General features: G+C 32.4%; 1 protein-coding gene across 1 annotated transcript; it reads right to left on the bottom strand.

Moving 5' to 3' along the window:
- Window positions 1-19194: 19194 nt before the first annotated feature.
- Window positions 19195-24977, bottom strand: LOC143249288 (uncharacterized). The gene is made up of 2 exons (XM_076498860.1): window positions 24148-24977; window positions 19195-22787 (listed from the first exon to the last, which is right to left on the bottom strand). The coding sequence occupies exons 1-2, from the start codon at window positions 24272-24274 to the stop codon at window positions 21799-21801; spliced, it is 1116 nt and encodes a 371-aa protein (XP_076354975.1). The 5' UTR covers window positions 24275-24977; the 3' UTR covers window positions 19195-21798.
- Between the last annotated feature and the right edge of the window lie 861 nt (window positions 24978-25838).

The raw sequence follows: 25838 nt of genomic DNA, 5'->3' as shown, positions 1-25838 counted from the left end.
GAAAAACTCCTATCTTTTGAACCTGTAAAGAAAGATAAATATTCTTCGTGCCCAAAGTAATAAATGCATAAAACTATATATTCGCATTTCACATAATAAATGTATATGTATATATATGATGATTTTCATAATCTTGTTGGTCCAGCATGGCCATGTGGTAAGAGTGCTCGAGTCGCAATGACCAGCTGCCCTTCCTCTGTTATTTTGCTCTGTTATATTAGAGGCGGCTAGCGAAGACAGCCTTCGTGTAGGTTTGTGTGGTTTTCAAAACCAACCAATAAATAAACATTAACTCTGCATCCTTTAATAATCTTCTACAACTTCCATGATAATCACTTGAAAGCTAAAGAAAAACTCCTATCTTTTGAACCTGTAAAGAAAGATAAATATTCTTCGTGCCCAAAGTAATAAATGCATAAAACTATATATTCGCATTTCACATAATAAATGTATATGTATATATATGATGATTTTCATAATCTTGTTGGTCCAGCATGGCCATGTGGTAAGAGTGCTCGAGTCGCAATGACCAGCTGCCCTTCCTCTGTTATTTTGCTCTGTTATATTAGAGGCGGCTAGCGAAGACAGCCTTCGTGTAGGTTTGTGTGGTTTTCAAAACCAACCAATAAATAAACATTAACTCTGCATCCTTTAATAATCTTACTTTTTGATAAATGTTTTTTATTAACATCCAGTGATAAGTCTACTCGTGACAAAATTGCACTGTCAAATGAACGAGAGCTCATCGCGGAACAGATGTGTTGGAACTTAACATGTCACTTGCAATACTATGATGCTACAGCTATTACCTGCGGAGATACACCTCACCATTGAAGTATCACATCGTTCGTATAAAGTACAAAGATCTCTTCGAGTTCACAGTGTTTAAATAGTGCAAAAGTAGTGAAGAAATAGAAACAAAATCAATAATGGAATGTCCTTTATGAGTTGAATAAAGAAGCCCTCAAAATACTTTGATATTGAAAGAAATTTTTTTAATTTTTTGAAAACAAATTAAAATAAAAGTCTTAACTTACATCGTAGTGTTTGTAGTCTGGGGTTTGTTTTCACAGTTGTGAGAAAACAATTATCTGAATTCATAGAGGTTCAAAACACAAGAGGAAAAAGACCTAGAAAATAGAAAACATGTTAATATGGTAATCAGGTTTTTTAATTTTTAAAAAGTGTTTTAAGAGGGTGTAAGTCGTTAGTTCTTAGCTGAGTTAGCAGAACACTCACAGACAAATATAATCGAAAAGTACCAGATTCGAACCTGGAAGAAACGAGGACTAAAATAAATTGTTTACTTGTTTGCAAACTGGATCTCATAAGAAATTAACTAAATTTTCTATTCCCATCAGGCCTAAGAATCAGTCAAGCTACTGGTAAATATTAAAGATGAACTGTCATAAAAAACTCTGTGCTTAGTATTACTGTTAATTTGTGGTGCTATGTCACAAAAGTTTATAGAATAAAACTACGTTTTTATCAATACTGTTTCTAATTAATTTCTTTTAAACTTTTAGGGTGTATATCAGCATCAACAGAAACAAATTTGTTGAAAGAGAAAAAAACTAGAGCTCTTAATGATATATATTTTATTTGTTTCATCTAAGTTCTCAAAGTTCTAGCACAAAAAAGTCTTAGGGCATTCATTCTTATATCAGGAAACAAAACTAATGAATATATGAATCAGGGAACCATAATACTGGTTCACCTGATTCTTAGAGGTTACTTCTCGGAAAGGTAATATTCATAACAATGAATAGATTTCTCGTATAAGTAGGTTAAATATTCGCCAGGGATGTCACAGCCGTAACAAAGCGAGTTACTATGGTCTTCACTTGACTGCTTCCTTATGCCATTATATTTTCAAATATCTTCATTTTAATCTTGTTTTAAAAACGCAATATACTCAAATAAACACAATGGTTTAACACATGATATTTTCAACGTGAATGACCAGTTTACGAAATCAAACAAAGGTATACTACAAGTTTTAATTATTTCAAGATATATATCTGCAAAATATGGAAGAAATAACCAAATGTTTAATTTAATATTTAAATTAGTTATTTTATGATGCTCGACAAAAACTTCCTCATGTTACTAAAATAAAAAATAAAAATACAACCTAATGTAAATTCTTGTGGGTACACAACGTACCCATGTTAACAAAAAGCAACAAATTCATTTTTAAGTTGTAAAAACAAAACAAAAAACATACAATCTCGTGCATTCCGTTACTTCTCTGATAAAGACCACACAGCAGAAGTAGCTCTAGTGTCAAAAGTAAGTGGATCAAGATGTAGATTCTCTCAGGCACCTTTCTGGTGCCTTCCTACCAGAGATCAGATAGAGTCACGTTCCGTGTGACCGTGCTGATGAAGGCGGGAATTTTCAGTTCTCAGTTTTAAAGTGCACGCAGTGTATTTACTTACATACCTGTTTTAAAATGTTTATCTCCACTCACTGCCCCTACGTTTTGGACCCATATTTCTACCACCTACGTAATCCGATCTTGCGGTGAAATTGTATGTTAGAACATTTTTTTTTTTTATTGTATTAGGTTTCTTAAGCAGTTTTAGTAGAAGCAAAAGACCTATTTGTAAACCAGTGCAGTTAGAAACTTCTTGTACAGCCATTCTTAATTGTTGAGTGTCGCTCAATAAATGGAGGTCATTGCTTTAATTTGAAAGTTAAAATCCACAATTATCAAAGAGTAACTTCTGTGAAGACCGTTTAATTTTAATACTATTTTGTTTTTACTTTTAGAAATGTTGAAGGCTCGATTATAAATTTTAGCTACCAGAACAAAACGTATTGTCGAATAGGGTGAAAAAATTCTTATGGATAAAAAAATGTATTGGCAATTTTACTAACACTTTTCTTTTGTGAATGCAAATATTGTTTTCTTAAATTTTTATTAAATTAGGTATTGAAAAAAAACACTTGCAGATAAGTAAATATAAGATATGTAAAGGATTAGAAAGATATTTGAAGTGGTATACAGAGTAACATGCAGTTTTGTGGTAGTTTAAGTTGTTAGAAAAGTGCTTTATCAGCAGTTGCGACCAGCTTAAACCTTTAGCTCAGTTAGAGCTCACTTCGAACTTGAGCAGAAAAATACAACAGAATACCACACTATTATAACTACCATATCTATTGTTCAGTTTAGTGTTCACTACCTACGTAGTTGGCGTCACCTTTGTTTATTCAGTTTATAGCTGATGCCAAATCAGTTCCTACACACCTAAAGCATTAAGATGTTGTTTCCGTAAGTAACCTACTCTTCTCAATATCTTCAAAGCAACTTGATCGAATTAGATAATAGATTATATTGCTCAACACAAACAACTGATCCACAGAGTATTCAAGAATGTAGATAACCAAAGCAGTGAACATATTTAAAAGTGATCAGACATACCGACTAAAACACAATGTCGGTCTCTCAACACAGTTTCATTAACTAGGTAATTAGCAATGTCACACCAAACACATTGTTCTACTTGATATTATACAATGTTGGCCAGATCAATGGAGGGCAAACAAAAGTAATAGCAAAGCTATAACGATATGTACTTTGAAAGAATAATCAAAAAGTCCATTGATGGTAAAGAAAAACACAACAAAAATAACATATTCTTATCAAAATAAAACAATATATACGACAAAATACAGAAATGCTTTTGATACTAACAGCAGTTTAAGCGCGCTATTACAACAGTCATGCCAAAAATTGGCTAGCGTAACTTACTGTGTTTAGAGTGTCAACAACAACTGTCACTTTATTTGTTTGAAGCCCCTCGCTAGTACAGCGGTATGTCTCCGGATTTACAATGCTAAAATCAGGGGTTCGATTCCCCTCGGTGGGCTGAGCGGATAGCCCTTTGTGGCTTTGCTATACGAAAAAAAATATTTGTTTGAAAGAAAAATACAAGTAGAGATCAACACAAGTAACGTATCTATTTCTGAATACTTCTCAACAGACGTAACGTACTCGAAGAAATGTTGCCCATTGATTATCAATTGGCATACACGTTTAAAAAAAAAAAAACACATTTCGAAGACAACGTTCCTTCTACCTAAGCAGAACACTAAATATTAAGAGAAACAGAAATCTTTTCACAATAAGGTGTCGCTGTATGAACGAAAGTCAAGTTAATACTATCTACCTTTCGTCAGGTAACTAGTAACGAGATATAATTTTCAAAAATACTTAATTTTTCCCTTTGTATTTTTATATGTTAGTCTAGGATATAGCTTAGTAACACGTTCCGTATAAAATACCGTATGAACAACCCGAAAATAAACTTGACAAACAAGATCTTTTTTATCTTCCTTCATTATCGTCTACGAGGAAGTATGCGATGTAAAAGACATTATACTGTATTCAGAACAGTATCTAAGTGATATGTCGATCTTTTCACGGCTTTAGACTTTGGTAATTTACACCGGACGTTTTGACAAGCTATGAACATCCGGTTTCAATTTAAAAAAAAGATCATTAATGAACCTCACAATCTAAATGTTTCATTAAAGTATGTGATATTGTTTCTACAAACGTATGTTTATAAGTATGTCGTTCGAAATATTTGATATTTAAATTTAGTATTATTTGTAGTTACTCTCAAACCGTATCAAAAATACCCACAACTTATGAGACATAATTTTAAAAAGCTATAAAAGCCAGTCGTTTAATTGCCATAAAAATCTATGGATTTTTTCGACATAAAATACCTCAATGTTTGATAAGCTGTGACTAATCATACCATAAAATGTAAAAATCTCACTTTTTTTACGTAAATTTTAATCTGCTTTTCAGGTAAATACAATAAGAGTAGCATGTAGTTTATAGGGAATAAAAGTTTCATGTATCATCAATAACCTCGTGTAAAATGAGTTTATAGATTTCAGTGTTCACATATTTTAATAAAGCTTATAGCCAATAATATACATTATATATCCCTGATGTTGTATGAAAGATGTCATAGTCATTGGACATATATTCTGTCATCTATACTGCACCCTCTAACAATGGGTATATCATTTTAAACACGAATTAAATCGGTTACTGAAAACATTTCAAATCAAACTTTCATATTAAATTGTCCGGCAAAAAATAATCGGAAAACTATTCATTTTAATCCTAAAAAAATTCATTTTATGAACAAATACATAAATAAACTTTTATCAAAATAAAGTGTTTGGTATAATCTACGATTCATAATAGCTTCATCGTTACAACTTAGTACACGTATTGCAAATAATACAGAATAAGCAAAAAGTAGTATTCTTAACATGATAAGTGCAGTCCGAATTAACAAAAATAAAACATTCATAAAATTCCAAGAGTTGTTTTTCAGATACACTTTTTGCATAACGCATTGTCTGTTGTTTTCTTTTCCATACAAAAGCCTGGTGTGTTCAAGTGGTTAGGGGGCTTGACTTCCAATCTGAGGGTCGCGCGTTCGAATCTCCATCCTAAGCGCACCCTTTTACTTATGGGAGCGTTATATGTGACGGTTTCCCACTATTTATTAGTCAATATAGTAGCTGGAGGGTTTGCGGTGGTTGGTAATGACTAACTGCCTTATCTCTAGTCTTACACTGCTAAATTATGGACAGCTAGCGCAGATAGTCCTAGTGTAGCTTTACGCGAAATTCAAAAACAAACAAACGTAAAATATTGATAAAGTTTATTAGTTCAAAATTGTAGACAAGTAGTGCAGATAGCTCTTGCATAGTATGATTAAATATTCAACACAAAAAAAACAATATAAAATATCTTATTCTAAACAGATTTTTGGGGTTTATACAGAATTCTTTACGTACCCAAATATTGATTCAATATTGTATCTTTTGTTAAATGTATATTTTCAAAATAAAATACAATGTTGCTGTAATGATAGCACCTGCATATACAAACACCACACATACATAGGCTGGTGACTACGGTTCGCAGGTGACATCTGCATGTCACGTATTACAGTACAACTTGTCTATATACTTTAACAGTTGATGTGTTTGTTTTACATGTTGAGCGAAATGTACGAAAAAATAAAACCGCTCTGTCTTTTTATTTTATCTGATATATCCTTGCATTGATAACTCTATTAATATTAAACTATGATGTCTAAATGTTCTACACGAAAATAAAATGAAATTTTTGGTTTCGTCCTTCAATCTCAAAAAACTGCAAGGAATTTACGGTTTAGAAATGGACACTCGTTATCTATAAATGTCAATAAGAGATAATCACGATGTGCTGAAATTACGTAGGTCCAAGAAGTCTTGATGAAACTGAAATAGAAGCTCTTATACTCTAAGCGCTTTCGAAAGATGGACCTTTCTTCTTCAGGGGCAATGTAAGAAATATTTATATTTTGAGCTGTTTTTTATACTAATCGGTAACTCTGTTAACTTTTGACCCTAAGAATCGGGTCTCAATACACGCAATGGGCAAAGTACGGATAGCCCATCGTGCAACTTTGTGATTACCAACAGACAAGCATATATTTTATGAAACATCTAAACAACAATATTTGAAGTGAATAAAACTCCTAATAATTACCAATATATTTTGGGCACGCGCGAGTGGGTACTTAACTTGGCATAATAAAAAAATCATACTCACGTGCAAGATGTAAATCTAATGTCTGATAAAAGTTATTAATTTTCACGTTAATTTACAACAGTAAACGATATGAGAACACAGATATCTTTCTTTAATGTAACGATTATAAAAATACACGTTCTGAAATAATTTTATTCATGAAAACTCATAGGTGATAATGGTATTTGTTTTTTTCTTTATTATTATTCTATATTAAAAAGAATTATATCATAGTTTTAATGTAATATTGAGATAAAAATATTTTCATACTAAAAAAAATTAACATAAATACTTAGTGTCAACTATTTGTTTATCTGTTTATCTAAATACGTAGATATATAGAAATTATTTCCAAGGATAAATGCTGTAAGTTGTTTATCTAGGTATTTACTTATATAGGAAATAACTCTCAGAACGTTTCGCTACCGAAACGACGTATTTTATATACATTTAATAACGCTACTGACATTTAAACAAAAATATATTTTCTGTTCAACGCTCTGTTATGAGTAATTCGATTTGAAATTGTTGGCATTCTCCGCAAACGAACTATTAGTTTTTGTATTTTCGTTTTTTAATCAATAAAACACACAAACCAATAGGCCAAGGTTCTCTTATTATGATTTGTCTCGCATAAAAATGTTTCTTACAGGACAGAGGCTTTTTGAAAATGTATATTATATATTAAGGGAAGTTTCCTCTGTACAGTACTCCAAAAAGACACCCTTCTTAAAGAAAAAAAGTATAAAAACCGCAGCTAAGAATACCATAATGTTTTGAGAGGTGGCCAAGAAACCTCTGTCTGGAAAAAGAGAGAATCTCACAAACTTGACAATTGAATGACATCTATTGAGGGAACTTGACAGGTCTGTTGTCACACGGTTTACAAAGTTTCGAATAGGGAACAGCACAGACCAGCACTCTAATTTTTTTGGCACACCTGAAAGGTATTGTCACCATTTGCAATGTCTTTATCAGCTACCTGCAGGACAAAAATAAAATATTTATGTCTTGTATAGAAATAGGATGCAGGATTGTTTCTCGTGTAATTCAAATTTAAACCAAGCAATTCATAAAACGTTTAAAAGGTTACGTAAAGGAGTGAAGATGCTGACTGTAGATATTTACTTTATTATGAGGCTTTCGTTTGTTAAAATGTTTGTGTCGTTTCTGTGAGAAAAAAAATCAATCCCTATTTACAGTCCTTCCTTTTGTCATAAATCGAGTTATTTGGTGTGACATTTCGGTGGATACAAACAACTGTCGTCGACTCTAAATCATCGTCGTTTGTTTTTAAATATCAGAATAAAGCTGCAGAAATTAAAATCAATATTTTATTTGTAAAGAGGGCGTTGCTTACCTCTGAAACCCGTTTTTCTTATTATTTTGTTTATTTTAGCGTAAATTGAACAATTATTTATTTACGCTGTGGCAGCCACAGAGATCGAACACCATTGTTCTTCGTTAGTAGCCTGCAACTTACTGTTGATACACTAAGGGAGAAAAACCACTTGTTTAATAAAGGTAAGAATTCTTCAAATAAAATCAGATAAGTGTTTGAATTTGTTACACTATGTTTTTACAATAATAAGCAATAAATTCATTTTGTTTGGAAGATATCTAAAATTGATCTGGCTTTTGGTAAGAAACTGGCTATAATTCATCAAAGTACGTAATTTATATTAGTACTTAAGCTTAAATACGAAAAAAAAACTCTAAAACTAAATCTCACCACAGAACATGCTATCTGAGTTTTATTTGAAAAATTACTATAATCATGTCGATAACTTATCGAAAAGTACTCTTTTCACCACGAGTATCAAAACTCCATTTTAGATTTGTAAGCCTGTAAGCCACCGAGGAAGGGCGTTCTGTTGTAGCAGAGGTATATAACTATGAAAACGTGTTGGATGCCTATGAATATGTATTGCCTAGAAAACAATTTATCTGGTTTAAATTAATATATCAATCTCTCGTTATAATTAATATTAACTTCTGTTCAATGCAAACAACCGCCTCGCATAGAGCAGAACTAACAATGAATTAGTGATGAATACAGAACTTGTTTGTTTGTTTCCGAATTTCGCGCAAAGTTACATGAAGGCTTTCATTAGTCATCTCTAATTCACCAGCGTAAGACTAGGTGGAAGGCAGCTCTTGGGTTACTCTTTACCAACAAATTGTAGAATTGACCGTCACATTATAACGTCCTTACGGCTGAAAGGGTAAGCATGTTTGGTGTGATAGGAATTCGAACCCGTGACCCTCAGATTACGAGTCGAGCGCCTTAACCACCTGGCCGTGCTGGGTCGAATACAGAACTATAGAACTATTTCTCAGTTCAGTCCATGTTGTACTGTGATAAATATTTTACCTAAAACCATCTTAAACTGAATGAAGGTGTCCTAAAATAAAACCTAAACCTACAATGACAGAACAATATCATATTTATATATATGCTAGTTTCGAAACATCGTGAATTTAAGCTTCAGTTTACATTGCACAGTATTGTAAATTTACTTACTATTACAATGATGCTCTGTTCACTTGTATTGTTCTATTTGCTTACATCAAATAAATGTTCTAAAAAGTTTCAACTACACTTTATTATATATTTACACTTAAACAACTTAACTAAAAAATAAAGTGGTGCTATTTTTAAGGCCGATATTAAAGTTAAAACTAATTACTTCATAAATTATTTATGATACTGAAAAAATAATCTTAACAGAGATGAGTAAAGGAGACTTCGGTTTTAGAGCAAGAAGTTAACATGTTACAATATCTCGCTATTCTCAAGAACAAATTGAGATCTGTTTACTGTGTTTTCAAATCTTGCAGATGTTTGGTACGTAAATCATAGTTAACAGCTGTTAATTCACAAGAATAGTGGAAGAATTCTTATACATGACACATGATCTTTTTTCTTATTCATGGGATTTGGAGTTTTTATTTTGACATACATCTCTTTACCCTTGGTTGTGGAACTATGTGAAGAAAGATTAATTTCTATTAAATATTTGTTATTGTTTTACGGGTTAAAATCTAGTTTGTGTGTGTGTGTTCGTGGCTTTGTTTTACTCTGACTCAGCTGTCAGGTCAGCAGTGATGGATTTCATTGATGTCTTACATGCCAGAGGCACCGGAACAGGAAGAGCGCGTGATGAGATAAGTGCCTTAGGGTTTCCGCTTCCGCACCGAGCAGGAAAACAAGCGTGTCATTGTGAATCCTTATAGAAATAAGAAACTGAATAGTAAATTATTTTGTATAATCTAAATAGATCACAATGTAACATATAAAATATAAAAATAATATATGTATCAGAATGGAGCAAACGTTACTATATTGTACGGTTAGTACTGTAGCAAATAGTACGAAGACAATTGAAACCAGTTTAAGAATGGCTTGTTTCAGAATAATGGTGTCAAATTACACTTAATTTATTTTAAATGAAACAAATCTATGGTCAGTTTTTAACATCTTGTATATTAAAATGTTAAAAACTTCCGAAGTATTGATAAATTGTAGAAACTTGTAAACAGCATAGTTTTATAACACATGTCTCAAGTAGTAAAAGTTCAGTCTAACTAATAGTGTAATAGTCAAGTAGTAAAATGTTCAGTCTAACTAATAGTGTAATAGTCAAGTAGTAAAATGTTCAGTCTAACTAATAGTGTAATAGTACTTTTACAAACTTTCACTTTGAGCGCGTATTTTTCGAAGTAACACGTGATAGTAATAACTGCCTTTTATTTATGTGTATGGAAAGGCTGTACCGCTTAAGATGAAACTTCACGGTTTCAAAGACCACAGGGTGAGGTGGTGAAGTGTGGGTGGCAGTGAATGGTAACCAAGGGATCGTGTACTTAACCCTAAAGGTTTTCGGCTCAAACGTGACAACTACAATGCCACGATTTTTAGTCAAATGTTAAAAACAACAAGAGCTTTGTACTATGAAAGGAGCTCCAACCCCAACTAGAGCAGGTGTTCAGTCTTTTATGATCTAATTTAATATAAGTTTCTTCGACTGTCACTTCCGTAGTCACTAACTGCTTCAATGCTCGTGTTTCTAAATAACTAATGGAACTGGGATTTTAGTTCATTGTATAACAACCCGTTGTGTTTAGCTCAAGCATGCGTGGTTAGGTGATTAGGGTGCTTGACCCACAACCTGTTGTTTGCGGGTTTGAATCCCCGTCCTACCAAACATGTTCACCCCTTTTGACCGTAAAAGAGTTATAATGTGACGGTCAATCCAACTACTTGTTGTTAAAAGAGTAGCTCAAAACGTGGCTGTGGATGGTGATGAATAACCGCCTTCCCTCAAGTCGTTCACTGCTAAATTGGGGAAGATAACCCTCGTGTAGTTTTGCGCGATATTCAAAACCAACAACCATACAAGCATCTCAACCAAACAGATGAAATGTATCCGATTATCACAGGATTTGATTTTTCTAGGTAACTGAATCATTCCGAGTTGCAGTATGTTTATTGCTTTGTTTTTTTGTCTGGTATAGTAACCTCGGAAGAAAATTATTTTTGAAAGTGTGAACGTGCAGTGAACGTGCCATTCTTCCGGAAACTTCTTGACCAAAGCTTGGCTTAGGTTTTCTTTCTTGTGAACTTACCTTAATTTATATTCCTTTCAACTTAAAAAAAAATTCTTTTTGTTGCTTAAACAGTAACTGTCTTTTTAGTAACTGTCTTTTACCACAACTACTATGTTTATTCAATAATCAGTTTAGAAGAGGTACGTGTTTATTGTAGTCGTTGATCATATACAGGAATCCCACTGTAATTTTAATTTTAAAATATTCTGTTACACCGATCATTTCATCACTGTGTTTGTAGACAGGTTTGTTTGAAAGTGAGCACAAAACTACATAATGGGTTATCTGTGCTCTGCTTACCACACGTATCGAAACCCGGTCTCTAGCTTTGTAAATCCACATACATACCGCTGTGCCACTAGAGGTCTGTTTTTGGATTAAAAGGCAAATAATGTGACTGCCTCCTCGAATCACCTGAGACGCGTCACTTCATGATCGAATCCGAAGGCCTGCTCAATACCTTTGTTATTCCACTAGTTTTTTTTTATGTTACCTTTGTTACTTTGTAAGAAGGGAATTATTCATAAGACGTATATATTATTCAATATTTCCACAGCTATGAGTCACCTGGAGCATGACTAACCTCACCCTTTTCTGAACCTGACCCCTCACGCACTTGAGAACTTCTGCATTGGTCTTTTTACAGAAATACTTTCAGAACTAGAGAAAGATATCACTTACTTGTAAAGATTGTGTCAAGGGTACAACCGACATGACGTAAGCTAACTCCTTTGTATTTAAAATCTATCATTCTTTCCCACTCTTACATAACTTTCTTCCCAGGACCTTTCCTTTCATATGGAAAGAAAACGTATCTGCTCCCCTATTTTATTGTACAAAAAATATTCCAATTATTTTTTTTTACTTTTTCATCCATTTCGTCGAATGAAGGTAAATAATCTTAATGTTGTTTTGTCATGTGTAAGATGTTGGGATTACGATGTTGTCAGAGGCCAGATAACTTGTGATTGGATCACACTGCACCCATTTATCATCTTCCCAACCTTTCACATCAATAGGGACGGATGCTTAGATTATACCATTTCTTTCAAGACTTTCTGTATAGCCATTCATCATAACTTACCTTTCAGATCAAAAGAGATTTTTCATCTACTGGTATACTTTGCTATCGCCTAAGTTTTATGTTACACTAACTGATAACGAGTCGCCAGTTTCCTACATTCTAAATAAATATATATAATAGTTGTTATGCTCTGTACTTTTCAGTAAAATGGATCCCTTTAAGAATTTTAATGTTTATATTTAATCTTGCTCTCTGTAGCTCAGTGATAGACTTGGAGGTTTATAACCCTAAAGTTAGAGGTTCAATCCTTGCACTAGGTAAATAACAGGTAACATACTGTTCTACTTTGTGCTGGAAATAAACAAACAAGTACTCTGTATTTATATAATAGGTTAATAATGGGCATGCGATATAATGGGTTAATAATCAGCTATTTCATCACATTTCCTCGAAAACTATTAAGTAATAAGATTTGGAATAAAATATTCATAATAAACATTGCGATCTAATCTGTTTTAAAACGTTGTGTATAACAGATTTAAATAAAAAATTCACAAGTTGACAGCATCAATAAATACATAATATGGGGGAATTCGTAGCATATTTTTATATTCGATAACTTTATAATGCAGATTTATTCTATGTCTCACACTGTCCATGTGTTTGGGGAGTTATTAAAGCGAAAACGTGTCTTAAAAATATCAGTCAAGTTAAAGAGCGGAAATCCTATAGTTTTGAAATATAAATATCAAAATGAGACCAAATTAGGGTATATGTATTCTCTTAAATATTGTACACATAATAATTTGTAATAATTGATGGTCAACTTTTAATTAGCATACCAATAACCATGCCTAAAATTTGCGTGGTGCATACTGGTCAATTATTGCGTCTCAATGTAAGTTGAATAAATTACATTTCTAAGGAGATATTTTTCTTTGAAAAAGATCGATAGGTAAATACTTTAAAATTATTGCTTTTTTTGCAAATTATTTTAAAACTGAATTCCTGAAAAGAGCTATACTTTAGCTCAGTTGTTCCATCTGTAATTTACTTGGTTGCCATTACATTTGTTAAAAGTTATGTAGTTTTAATTAGTACAAACACCTTTAAGTTCGTTAATCACGAGCGTTGGAACTAATTTGATTGTTCGTTTATTTGATTGTGAGTACGTTTTATCTAAAAATCTGGAAATCTAAAAAGCTGTGAATGCGAAGTTTTTATCAGTAAATTATCTAATATATGTACTTGTTACTAATTGTTCTACAAAATTTTATGTTATCATAAACATCGTAACTGAAAACTCGATCGTTAGATTAGGTTAACATCCGGGTGCACATAATATTTATACTTTTAAACTTCACTGTTTTATGTAGCCGATTAACGTGTGGTGTTCTATGATTACAAACCTTATTTTTAATGCGGAATATTTCCTATCTTGGAAACATAATATCCCAAGAACAAAGAAACGTGAAGTACAGAATCCACTAAGCAAAATGACTCATCATTGTGATCTTTGTTGAAACAAATATAATTCATTCAAACTCAAGACAGAGAAAATACAAACGTCCGTATCATTGCACAAAAAGCAGCTCAGCTTTGCCATAGAGGTCTTTGTTCCTCTTTTGTGAACCACAAGACTATGAATATAAAGCTGAAAAATAAACCCAAATCGTGTTGTTACGTCTCAGTCCTGCAATTTTAATGTATATACGACTTTAATGTTCCATTTTTTTATGAAGCTATGTAAAAATAAAGCAACAACACGTTTACGAATATATTTTAAAGATTCGTAGTAGTAAGTTTTTGGGCTTACTGAATTTATAATTAGATGTCTTCCACTCATTGCCGAATAAATTTGTTGTCATTATAGTGTCACAGATCCAGGTTTTTTTACACTATTAGCAGAATTTCTTCTCTTTAAGCCGTCTTGTTGAGATCCCTCTTACTTAATCATTATACTATATGACAGTTGTTATAACATGTGTTTCTCCATGTGCTTTCAATGAAATTTCAGTTCCACTTTTTGTAATATTTCACAAGGTTGTATATTTACCAGACTTCAAAACACCTAAAACATAGATATCTAACATGAGTTTATGTCATCCATTTAAATGGCTGTAAAATAAAGAAAATCAACTCTTTAATAATCAAAGATATTTACATCTTACTTAACAAAATTACACCCATGACAGTAAGGGTTATAAAAATATGAGAACTATGCATGATTTTGTCTTTTAGTGTCGTTCCGAAATTTATTTCCAATTGCAGATATAATTATTTTGGAAAAAAAACTTTCACGCTAGTAGTGGTATAACTTCTCTAATACGTGATGACGAAAAACCCGCTTGAAGTAAAAATGTATTCTCAAGTATTAATACCCAAACCAGCCATCTTAAGAATGCAATTTCGCTAATAACTTTCTTTAGGCTAATGAGTTAGTATATGAATGTGCTTTCTGTATTTGGCTTCGAACTAATTGTACACAAATAATTACTGTCAAAACCAGAGTCACACTAACTTAAGAAACATATTTCACTTAAGTTCTCCTGATTTAAATTATAAAAATAAAAATATTCGGCGTTCATTCGTTTAAAAAAAATTAAATGTCTTTTTTTCTCAGTCTTCTGTAAACTACAACACAGATAGAAATTTTTGCTACAATAACATTTTCATTCTTTAAATAGTTTTGATTATCATCACTGTATCTGACTGAGTTGAAAAAGCATTACTGTGTGCTTAGTAGATTCCTGAGAAGACGTCTAATGCAACAATAAAATAAAGCCACAACAAAAGTGAAAAGGAAGAAGAAATTGAATACGGTTTCCATCTTCCGCGTATTAAACAGCATACATTCTTTTTGTTTTCGAGTCTCATCTGTCACTAAAGAATTTCACTAAATAGAAGAGACTTTTAAGTGTTGGGTCAACAGCAGCCAAGAACTGAGTCCCAGTAAATTGTGTACATTTCTTGTGATCTTTTCTGCAGACCATACGCTCTCCCCATCATCTACTGTAAATAACGCATGACCTTTCTCGAATGCTTCTCAAGACAGTCATCATGAATAACAAACACTAACAGTAGTGTATAAGGTTCATGGTTTAGGTGTGAAGGGAAGGAGGGTTCTATCCTTGTTTTTCCTGGAGAATTAAATATCTATGCTTACGAAGCCATGTTCACCTGCCAGAACGAATGATGTCGTGCAGTGTTATTCAGTCAGTCTTGTTAGTTAGTGTTACCGAGAACAAATAAGTAAACGCAACTAAAAATGTTCAAAAATTCAATTATATATATAGCAAAAGTTATGAAATATTGTTCTTGCGTTAAGGCTGAGGTACTGGCTATTTAGGTTTGACCTATGAGACAAATATGTTCATAAAATTCCAATCAACTAGACCAAAGACGGAACATTTCATGTATACAACACACAAATAAAACTAGAGCACAGAGTACAATGTCGGACTTATCTGCGAATGTATATCCTACACAGCAACAAAGATATACTATCTATCTGGAGTGACCTATATGCTCCAAGCCTCACATGTGAAGTAAAACAAAATCAGAAAAAAACTATGAGCAGATGTAGGTGGCTAATTATGTCCTAAAACTTACACATAAAACTACAAATTTTCAGATGTGGCTACCTGTGGGAGTGAATCTGTTTTTAATGAAGCAGAAAAGCAAATAAAAACAAATTATCAATAAAAAGAAAAAAAATCACTGAAAATAATGTGTAAAATTTATCTCCTAAAGTTGATAAATAAACGGTCCCCATAACAGCCATATACGTGTACTAACAGGTAAATTAAATAATAATAATATTGATAATAAATACAAGAAGAAATATCAAAATTCAACTAATTTAGTACATTAATTGACATTTTTCCTGACGAACGTGTTGATAGGTTAAATAACGATGAATGGTAATTCGTACCTAACATGACTTCCTATACTTCCTGGTTCTACGGAATTCTAAGATAAAATTAAAAGTAGTGATATGCTATTGTATAACATTTTGTTCTATTAGATGATAAAATTAGATGTACTATTTTAATGAATAATCCATGTTATACTATTGTATAACATTTTGTTCTTTTAGATGATAAAATTAGATGTACTATTTTAATGAATAATCCATGTTATACTATTGTATAACATTTTGTTCTTTTAGATGATAAAATTAGATGTACTATTTTAATGAATAATCAATGTGTAGGTTTACCTAATTTTAAACTGTTTAATTTAATGTTAAACTATCAATATTACAATTATAGAATTTATTATCAAACACTCTGCAGTGAAATAAATACAAATGTGTATACATAGTTAATATGGTACTTTCATTACATTAAACATTTTTCAAAAATATAATAAATATTTGTAAATGTTAATAACACAGTATTTTATTGGTCATTACAGGATCGCGCATAAATATATTTTTAAGTGCATTTCTTTGACAAGTTGACAATATTCAATTTCTACAGTCCTCTGCTTTAAAGCAACAAAGGGAATAAATACATATTTGAGGTTATTGATTATCTCGTCATATGACAAGAAGAACAGAACATTCAGACATTAACCATGAAGCACAAACTCTAGCCAAATATTTAATAATGAATTTATATGCAGATTTGTGGTGCCCATGGAACTTCATTCAAACAAATGATGAGGTTGCTTTGAACCACTCTCTTTTAAAGAGATGTTTCAAAGGTTTGGGATCAAAATGACCAAAACAACAGCAAGTTGTCACTCTTCTAATTGGTATGTGGAAGGTATATAAATATATAATTTTAAATCAATTAGCCTTTAAGTAGATTAATGCCACAAATGTGGGTTATTGAACAGAAATAAATGAAACTACCAGCAACAAACCAGTATCCATGATGTTTGGAAAAGAAATAAGTGTTTTTGGATCTTCTATACTCATATCCTTAGACCAAAAGCATTGCTGTAGTTAAAAAATAAAGACTCAAATTAGCTAGTAATAACATTTAGAATCACTATGAAGTACACAAGACTACACTTTGTTGTAGTGACATAGTATGCCTTTACATTCCACACCACAAAAGTGTACTATCTCTAAAAGTTAAACATATATTGGGAAGAATCTTAACCAGTAATCAAAATGATCAACGATATGATATATAATGTCAAGAAAAACATGTGACTTATTTCAAATGTCATAAGTTATGATCGTCTTTAAAAGGGAGCCAACAGCTGTTCAGCTTTAAAGAAGATATGTTAAACCGCTTGAATTCTTTGTTGAGACCATTTCTTTTGTATCATCAGGGATGGAGCTACCGATGGAGTTCTTTAAATATCCGCCTGAAGAGAACCCTCCATAAGATAGTAAATGTTGATAAAAGGCACCATGTCATCCCTCTTTCTAGCCTTGAAAAGAAAATTACCAAACATTCTTGATGACTGGACAGTTTACGGTCAGTAAATTAGCACAAAACATATTTTATAAATCTAACTTTTAACTATATTTTTTCACACATTCAATGAATTAGCTTTGTAATACTATATTAAAGTTGTCACTAATTATTAAAACTTGCTCTGTTGTTAATGTACAGTTATTTTATTTTTAAAATAGGATTATCTAAGCCTCTCTACAATCCAGGGATGAGGCAGTGTTGTATTGTTGTTATATTAATTTAAACGTTTGTGTCATTTTTAACTGCAGACTGTCTTTTGAATGCGACATAATTTAAGCAGAATTTCCTTGGCGGCCTAGAAAACAATTATTAAAGTATAAAAAACAAATTTCACCAAAGTAGTAAGTACATTTTAATTAATCACAGAATGAATTAGTTAATTAATTCCTCCTGAATATTTTGTGGTTAGATGGAGAAATACAGCATTATAGTTTCTGTGGATGCATGAATATTGGCAAGTGGCTCTATAGTATTATCTATGGAGTTAGGCCTATCTCTAGTTCGTGAAACCGTTTAAATCTAGCATTTGTAATCAAGGAAATCAAATCGTTTGTTTATCATTAAGAGGTCTGACCTTTGAATTATATGATACCGAAAAACCAAAACTAGTCGGTTCAACAACAGGAACCTTTAAGATAGTATTAGTAGTTGAGGCACATGTAACTGTAATCCATAACAGATACTAAATAATTTAAAATTTTAAAATTTCGATAATGATAACGTTTAGTATACTCTTGTAACAAATGGGCAGAGACACGTACCGATTAAGCAAATTTGAATTGAAATTACTGTTTGAAATTTTAAATTGAATTAAAAATAATACTCCTTCTTCTCATGGTATTTAATACAATAAACCTCAATCTGATGTGAGTTCGAAACGTTACAGTATTGTATATTATAACAAAGTATTGTACTGCCAGTCATATTTTTTAACTGTATCAGTTATCAATGTAATATCAAGATATAATCAAGTATTGATAAAAAATTTCAAAATAAAATAACACAAATATATAAAATAAGGAAATGTATTATTAAATTATAAAACAGTTTCGTTCAATATTATACTACCTTCTCCTCCTATATCGGTTGTCGCGGCCCAGGGTTTCAATTTGATTTTCTCGCTAGAATCAGAAGCCCAAACTTCCGCATGACTCAATAGTTTCATAGTTTTCATAATACTATGATTGGTTGGAGAAACAACAGGACTAACCAGGGATTGGACAATCTTGTTGTTTTTTAAGATAGGTTTTTTTTTGTGTGTGGAGTTACTAAAGACATTTTATTCTGGGAGATGTAGATTTTTCGAAACTTCTTTTTGGAGAGACAGATAAATTTCAAGAGTGATGTCTGCCACACCTTGGCATGGCCATTGCCAGTACTGAATCAGAACCTCTATTCATTTCTGTTAATATATTGTTAAATATTGTTCCTTTTTTAAAAAAATAAGCTGTTGGTAAAATGAAAAAACACCTTACTACAATACTGAAATGTCATGTAAACAGCTTTATTCGTTTTGCTCATTTCGGATTTCAGATATAACTTTTGTCTCCAAAATCGATATTTTTACAACCATAAATGGATAAAATAAGATAAATATGAATACATATATATATATATATATATAAACACACAAATTAGGCCCACTGCTTTCCAATGGTTCTTCACCTTTAGACGCTATCTAACGTTGAAACTGGTATAGCACATAAATAGCATTTCAGATAAACTTTCACTTCTCATTGTCTAATCCAACTTTAAAAGTCTGTTATTGAAAGAAAGGCACCTGAGCAATGTTTTATGAAAAACAAAAGACATATCTGAAACTCTAACTTTTTAAAGACTCTAAAATCCAAATAGACAAACTGAGATGAATGTAAACCCTAAAAAATAACGTTAGATTTTATGAGCCTTATCAAAAAATGTTAAGTTTATTTTCTGTACTTTATGTTTAAACTGTAGCACCAAAAGCTATCGCTTTTAACTTTGGCTTTGATGTTCACAAATTAAGAATCAAGTTACAGTGGTTCTGTTGCAACGTACGTAGGGTTAAAAGAAAGCTCTGTTGCCGGGGTGCTTTCATTCACTGTATAGGTGAAATACCTGTTCCAACAGGAAAGTCAGGTTATCTTAAGTCATTGTGTAACCTTCGGAACAGGATGGATAAAATCTAATGGCCAGTGCACGCAGTCGTAAATAAACTTTTATTATTGCAATATTTACACTATATTATGTACAATAAAGTATACGCAAGTCAAGAACGTGGTGAAAAACGATAGATAATATTGGCGACCCATTGGTTTATATTTTTAATATTTGTCCTTCATAGATTTCAATTGTTTAGTAATTACTGAAAAGATGCTATTTCCAGAAGCAATAAATAGGATACGTTTAAATCTGAACCACCATGATTTTCACCTTTTATACTGAAGAAAGTCGAAATCTAGTTGTTATTAAAATCTTATGTTTACTCAGTGACAGGTGACTTTGCCATTTGTTCTCGTCCTTTACTTACTTAAAGACAAGTACTATTTTTATTAGCGACTTCCAAGGTAAAGTAGTGTAATACATTTTAAACAGAAGACATGATTATAACTCTCATGATTTATCATAAAACATTTTATGTTTCAATGAGATTTAAGACTTTGTTTTTGTTTTTTATTAATTTCGCGCAAAGCTACTCAAGGGCTATCTGCGCTAACCATCCATAATTTAGCAGTGTAAGACTAGAGAAAAGGCAGCTAGTCATCACCACCTAACGCCAACTCCTGGGCTAATCTTTTATTAACGAATAGTGGGATTGACCGTCACATTATAACGCCCCAACGGCTGAAAGGAGATTCGAACTCGTGAACCCTCGGATTACGAGTCGAGTGCTTTAACCACCTGGCCATGAATGGGCCAAAGATATTTAAGAGAGCTCTCGAATAACCCGATAAAAAAATAAATATGATTCCATGTGTATTTTTTATTAATATTGTTGTGTGTTTCTCAGAACTTTGTAGGTAACATAAAAATTGTAATAATAAAAAATCCGCGTTTTTTATGTGAAAAGTAAAGTTATTTTATTAACATATAGAAATGCATAAAGGGCGTATACAGTATTTATAAAAGCACTATAAAACTATAAATTTCAAAAGCTCTTTCTAACAATATATAGTGTTATGTATAAGTGCCATATACATATATATATATATGTGTGTGTGTGTTTACACACAAGTAAATTTATTTACTGGCATCAAATTATTTACAAGCTAACGATAAGACTGAAACAGTATGAGCAATTTGAGAGTTACTTATCTTTTATAATCTTGAAACAAGCGTATTGTATATTTATAGGCACATATCTTGGTGTATGACAAATATTAATTGACTAGCAATTTTAAGCCTATTCTCATCGCCTCCTTCTTCTGTGAAACGTAACATGAAATTACAAACAAAATAAAAATATATGAAGATAATCCTTCATCGTCACTGAATGACATCATGGCACCCTCTGAATATGGAACGCTTCAAAAAGTTCTAGTCATTGACAAAGGATAAAGTGCTTTGTATTAAATATTCCCATGTTTTCAGATTAATGAACTGTTTGATGAATAAGTTTATCTCCAAATATTAATTTGTGCATAAAATTATAACATTTCTTCTTGATAAAGAGAGTATTAGAGTTTTAGGTTGTAGCGATATTATTTCTTTCAAGTATGCAAATACTTAATTTCGACAAAAAAAATAATATATACATATATATATAAACAACACTATTTCACTCTGCGAGATAAACGTTGACTTAAAGTAATTCATGACCGGCTTAAAATAGGATCAGAGCTACATGTAGACTAGCGTTAACCATATTCTTGGTGTTTTCTTTTCTCTCTCTAGAGATGAATTGTCTACATGGTTCATACATTTTTTATTGTTTTATATTTTCGTGGAAAAGTTGTGTAGATCAATTGTTCTTACAGCAGAAATACGTGGTCACGATCTTCTAAAACCGGTCTTAAGGAGTTTTAACAAAAACACGTAACCTTAACCACTTAATTTAAACGCCGCCGTAGCTCGAGAATGTATCCAAAATGCTGGCGAACCATCGAAGCAGAACGCAGCTGTCGCGTCGGTTACCGCTGCTGGGGTCCATGGGCACACACTCCGTCTTCATGTTTAACCAACAAGGACATGCGGGAGAAGGTCTTGTTACACGTCTTGCACCTGTACTTCTTTACATCCGAATGTGTCTGAAGGTGAGCCCGCAGGTTGGATCGATCAGCAAAAGCTCGACTGCAGTGTGGACAAGAGAAAGGTTTCTCTCCTGTGTGGGTTCTAATGTGACCTTGGAGAAGCCATGGCCGGGAGAAGGCTTTTCCACATATTGTACACTTACAGGGAAGAGTGTGAGTCCTGATGTGCATCTTAAGGGCCCCCAGAGAGACGTACATCTTGTCACAGTGCTTACAGCTGAAAGATTTCTTTGCAGCTGACTCGCAGTGGAACTGAAGGTGTTTGGACAAACCACCGTAAGTAGAGTAGCTCTTTTCGCATTCCGTACACTGGTATCTAGAATTCTCTATATGTTTGCTAGTAACTATTACTGTAGTGGAGCTACTGTCACGACTGCTTTCCCCTTCCGACTCGGGACTAGGGGGAGCTGCCAGCAATGGCTCCTGGTTGCCGTAGGTATTCCAAATGGTTAGTAAGTTATTGCTCCCTGTTGTCATCATTTGTGACGGGGACGATTTTAAGGATAAAAAATGTTCCCTTTCAGAGGCTGGTGGGGACAAATGGAGCTTATCGGGTGACTTAAGAGACTCGTGGATAAAACTAAGTGGAGACCTGGGTGGAGACATCGGAGTTTGCCCCATGCTTCCGAAACCGAAATGACCTGGATAGCAAAGTGTATAATCATTATGTAAATACTGAGGTATCAGTTTTTGATGAGAAGGCCCCTCTGGATCAGAAATCATAGTATTGGAAAAAGATGTTGCTGTAGACAATGCACTCATTAAAGATTCCTGAAACTGTGAAGATTTCTTCAAAGGTTGTGTCTCGTGATGCAGTTCTAAGTGGATATCTCTTTCTTTATTTGTTAGATCGAATGGAGCTGGATCATCTAAAAGATATGTATTTGGTTAGATATATATTCCAAAAATAATCTTATCCAATATGTACTTGATCTTTGAAACCGTAAAGTATTTGAAGGTAAAAAATAAATAAAAGCAACAATAACTTTTTTTATATTACTGACTTCAAGAGTCCTTATTTTTATAGCAAAAGGGTTAATATTGTTTGCAAAATAAGTGAGATGAAATTTATATAACACCAATCAATCAATTGTAAAATATAAAAAGTATATCATATAGGCGAAGCTAATTTTTATAATGTCATTTTTGATATACTAATACAATATTCAGTTAAAGCCAAAATGATGTCTCTGCTTTATTCTGTTATCTTAGGAATTTCGGAAGCTTGAAACTTTGACAGTTCCTTTGTAAGCCAGAAATAAGTATACAGACTTTGACACCAAAATACATGATATTGCTCCTTGTGATGGAAAAGATACATAGCCTATTGCGCTGACAAAAACATCAGGTTTCCTTCAGTATTACCCCATTTAATGCTTAATGTTTTAATATACATTCAGTAACACATTTTGTTTGTTTCATAAGTTTTCTTCTACTTGGCTCTGAATTTTAATCTTAACTTAAGTTTAATAATCTATGTGCAAGATTTATTTTCGATAAGCAATTATAAACACCCTTTCTCAAAAGGCAACTGTCGGAGTGTGACAAACGAGCCGAGATAAGAAACTCTACTTGACTTGACAACAAGAAACTTACACGTAACAGATGGTTGTAGTATCAAAGGACCGACAGATGTGTTATAGACCTTCAGTTCTGGACCCATCTGTTCAACCGTTGCCCAAATAATAAAATATTGTTATAATCGGAGTTATGCTAATTTTTTGAAAGTTTTTTTTTTTTCCTACATAAGGTACATTCAGTACTATAATATTTCTGGCGAAATGATAGATATTTACAGTTAGTTACTTGTCAATTATGACTAATTAGTCTTATATGATTCAACAACAACCAAAAAATGAGCGAAACTATTTTGTTAATATTTAATTTCTTCCTTTTTCACAAGAATATAGCATTATTTTTCAAATACGATAAAGCTTCATCCAGATAACAAATCAAATTCAAGAATTTGCAAGGTAATTTTGTGAGGTCAATTAGCTCAGTTGATAACCAATTAGATTTCAAGAAATTGTCTAGCACGTGAGCATCAATACTGTGTTAAAGAAAGATGACTGACGTTTGCTAATAAACAAATTTTGACTAGTTTTTAATCAAATACTGCATTTAAATAACGTTAATGATGTGATTCTGTACTTAAATAACCTAAGAAATAAAATCATTTGTAAATAAGGTTTCAATACATAAAACTAAACTAATTCATAACAAAAGTACCTGAATAAGAAGGCACGAGAGTTGGGAGACTGATTGTGACGTCGCTGTCCACTTCTGTCCAAGATTTCTTGATTGGAGTGTTGCTTCTACACGAATGGTGTTTCTTGATTAAAAACGAACGAGGCATGATAAAATGTTTATTGAGATGCAGTGTTTGGCACCAGCGAAGACTACTTATTTTTATGGCACGATAATATTTGTATATTAACAATATACTGATATCGGGATGTGTATGTTACAGCACTATAGAGTTCGTTAGAAAATTCCTACCTGTTCTGTTTAGCAAAATACCTTTAACTGGAGCACTCTCTTGTGGTAACAACGTTTTTCAATCCTAAAGACTGCTTCCATCCCCTTTTCCTTTCCCGCCCTCAGCAAAAGTGCAGGTGTACGTTTAGTCGACCAATCACATGTATGTCTGGAATATCGGGCATTTAGTCAACCTACCAATCACAAGTCGTTGATAAGGTATAGTGCTTGCTCCTCCCGCCAACTAAAGTACGAACTCTACTAAGGAGAGTCGGAAACAGGTGTAGGCTAGAGGGAAATTTAGTCCGAGTTTGGGACCAATTCTCACATCCAGGTTACTGGATGTTGACGGTGTTGTCTGCTACCATGTAGAATACCACCCTTGTATTCAACAGCAGGTTCGAGTCTTCTTTTTTCATCAGCTTAATATCGTCTGTTACCGGCAAGATACAATAGTGAACAAGCAGTATGATTTGCCACGAATGTTACATGTATTACAAAAAATACATATGTGAAAAAATCTATATTTAGGTATTCGTCTAAATGTGTGTGTGTGTATATATATATATATACGTGTTCTTCTACTTTATCACTTCAATCACTTCCCTGAAAAAAAAAAAGTATATATATATATATCGCTTTTTATTTCTAAGAAAAATAGAAGTGTATCTTGTCTCAATTTATTTTATTTTATATATTTCATATATAACGTTCACGTAGTAATACTTTACTCAAGTTTGAATGAGTTAAATACGTTTTTATACTGAGAAATACATACTGTACAATCTTGACATTTCAATTTTTGCAAATTTCCTTCCCGTTAGATAACTAAGTAACACACTCTAAAATCCTACAGGAGAGTTCACTTCGAAACTTGTATGTTTTAATAAAACAACAACAGCTATAACTGTTAAACAAAACATCTATAGTTATATATTGTTAATATTAAACAAAACAGTTATAACTGTAAGTTGTTAATGTTAAAAACGCGCTAAAACTCATAGGATAATTTAGTTCTCTACTATATACTTCAATTTCTGAAGAACTCAAATCGACACGAAAAACTAAAATACAGACACCTGTCTAAGTTAGACTAGGGTCAGCATTTTATTACAAGACATCTTCAGTATTCTTGACGAAAAAGTTTGGTCACATTTTACTGAAGAAGCAAGAACTGGACCACTTTTGCCGTGTGAATGGTGTCTTTCTTTTACACTTCAAAACTAGTCCTAATGGCATATCATAAGTTCAGTGAAAAAGGTGCCACCATGTTATTAATACACCACGTTAAGGAAATGCAACGTTTCCTTGTAGCTTTCAATTTTACTAATGTCTTACTCAATTTACACAACCTGTGGTGTCTATGATTTAGTTTAATTTATATGTATGTGTAAAAAAATATCACCACAAAAATCATCGTTTTGAAAACAAAGTGTTTGATT

This window comes from Tachypleus tridentatus, chromosome 1 (assembly GCF_004210375.1).
Source record: "Tachypleus tridentatus isolate NWPU-2018 chromosome 1, ASM421037v1, whole genome shotgun sequence".
NCBI lineage: Eukaryota > Metazoa > Arthropoda > Merostomata > Xiphosura > Limulidae > Tachypleus > Tachypleus tridentatus.
This window is presented reverse-complemented; position numbering and strand designations above follow the sequence as displayed.